Source organism: Diplotaxodon limnothrissa, linkage group LG16 (genome assembly GCF_057381915.1).
Source record: "Diplotaxodon limnothrissa isolate DT_005_m linkage group LG16, D_limnothrissa_male_GT1.1, whole genome shotgun sequence".
Taxonomy (NCBI): Eukaryota; Metazoa; Chordata; class Actinopteri; order Cichliformes; family Cichlidae; genus Diplotaxodon; species Diplotaxodon limnothrissa.
The window spans coordinates 9,940,766-9,942,745 of record NC_140611.1 but is presented as its reverse complement, the minus strand read 5'-3'; the positions used below and the strand labels follow the sequence as shown (position 1 = coordinate 9,942,745).

The window sequence follows — 1,980 nt, the reverse complement described above, 5'->3', positions numbered from 1 at the left end:
GTTCACGACAATATTCCTGTCTTTTTCCAACACAAAGGAGAAATAATGTGAATATTTCCAGGAGAGAAAACACATGCCTGGACCATCTTCGACTGCCGCCATGATTGTAGCTTACGTCACAGTGTCACGTGCCCTTTTTACGTCCAGCACGGAAACTGCAGTCGTGGTGCTTTCCTTTGTACTCGGGTCTCAGAAATTCGGGACTGCAGATGAGCTGCATATGTGTAGTAGTAATTTGTTTTTGTAGAGAGCTAGCAAAACAAGCGTTTTCGAGGGCGTCGCCATATTGGAATCCAGACTTCTCCAACGAGGCTAACCAGAACACCGTTTACTCGAGTGTGACATTATTCCCAGGTTCGTGTTCCGATTTCCGAGGTAAGTTAAACGCAACACACGAAGTAACGAGTAAATCCCAGTAACGAGTAACGCGTTCCTGATTTTGGCATAATAACTAGTTACCGTGCTCGTTACCGCAATAATAACGTAGTTACTGTAACGCGTTACTTAATAACGCGTTAGTCCCAACACTGCTTATAATGCACCATAAACCTACTTCTTTTACCAGTGTGTTGCACAATAAATAAATTACTAATAAATTAGTAAATAAATGTACAATGACACTACATTATTTCATGTGTCTAAGCAACCTTTTAAGGTGATTAGAAATTTCTTTCATTTTCAGTCCATATATGATTGGATTGCAGAGAGGATTATAAGTTATTATTTGGAGTGTCATTACGAAACGTGCAGTTTTGGGAAAATCAGATTCCAGTTTAACAATGACAACATCATAGGTAATCAAAACAGAATAGTTAATCAAAACTAGCAGATGAGGTAAACAGGTCTGAACAGCTTTTCTTCTGATATCTCCACAACTCTGAAAAGCAATTATGATTATCTTTGTGTATGTGAAAAGTATAAAAAGCATGGGGAAAAGTCCGAGATTCAACAGAACAATTACACCGTATATTGATAATTCATTTGAAGTCACACAGAAAAGCTTGTTAAGTGAATTATTACAAAAAATTCCTTTCAAAGTAAAGCTACACAGTTTGCTATTAATATTTAGTGCAACTGGCACTACAATATAACAAGCAGGTACCAGCCATGCAAAACACAGCAGTAAACTGACAGTAGTTGTTCTCATGATGGCTGGATATTGCAGGGGTTTACAAATAGACACATATCTGTCATAGGCCATAGCTGACAATAGTAAGAACTCTGAAGAGCTTAAAAAGTAAAACATAAAAACCTGAAAAAGACAAGCTTGGTAAGATACGATCTGTTTCTCAGATAAGAAGTCAACCAAGAGCTTTGGGTGGATATTACTGCTGAAAAGAATAGAGTTCAATAACAAAGCTGCAATAAAAATATACATTGGCTCATGAAGATTTTTGTGTATAACAATAAGACATATGATAGAAACATTAAAGCATATTAACAGAATATAAGCTGTAAGCATGATCACAAAATAAAGATATCTGTATCTGTGAATTTCCACATGCCCACCAAGTGTTACATATGTCGTATTTAAATCAGCATTCATTAAAATGGTTAAAGAATAGCTATAACTACTCAGCTTCCTACACTGTGCACTGAAATGCAAACTGTGTAACTGTCCTTAGAATTCAGAAAGTCAATCATTCAGTGCTAGTGGCATGGTTTTATCCAACACAGGCACCCTCCATGGATCTCATTAACCTTGTCATAAAAGATTTCATCAACATTACGAAACTGGTGGCTAAAAGACTTTTACGATAATGGCTGACAGGTAGGAGCAATTATGAATGTTTCGGTGGGTCTAAAACAGCAGTCGGGCTAAAATTGTAACAAATATTTGGTGTTGTCAAGTGAGGCAGGATGTTTGAAAAAAAATTGAAGTGCCTCCTGGTTTATCTCTCATTACATGTGAAAGAGGGTAAAATGACTTAACATGCAGCCTTTTGTCTCACTCACCTTCCAGGGCATTGTTATGACTAT

The 1,980-nt window shown here is 37.1% G+C and overlaps 1 protein-coding gene across 1 annotated transcript; it reads right to left on the bottom strand.

Moving 5' to 3' along the window:
• Window positions 1–625: 625 nt before the first annotated feature.
• On the bottom strand, window positions 626–1,549 carry LOC146615757 (olfactory receptor 4B13-like). Its single transcript, XM_085373757.1, has one exon. The coding sequence runs from the start codon at window positions 1,544–1,546 to the stop codon at window positions 626–628; it is 921 nt and encodes a 306-aa protein (XP_085229883.1). The 5' UTR covers window positions 1,547–1,549.
• Between the last annotated feature and the right edge of the window lie 431 nt (window positions 1,550–1,980).

Bases quoted from the DNA above. Each gene is read 5' to 3' on its own strand.
- LOC146615757 (XM_085373757.1), bottom strand. From the start codon at position 1,546: ATGAATGCTGATTTAAATACGACATATGTAACACTTGGTGGGCATGTG.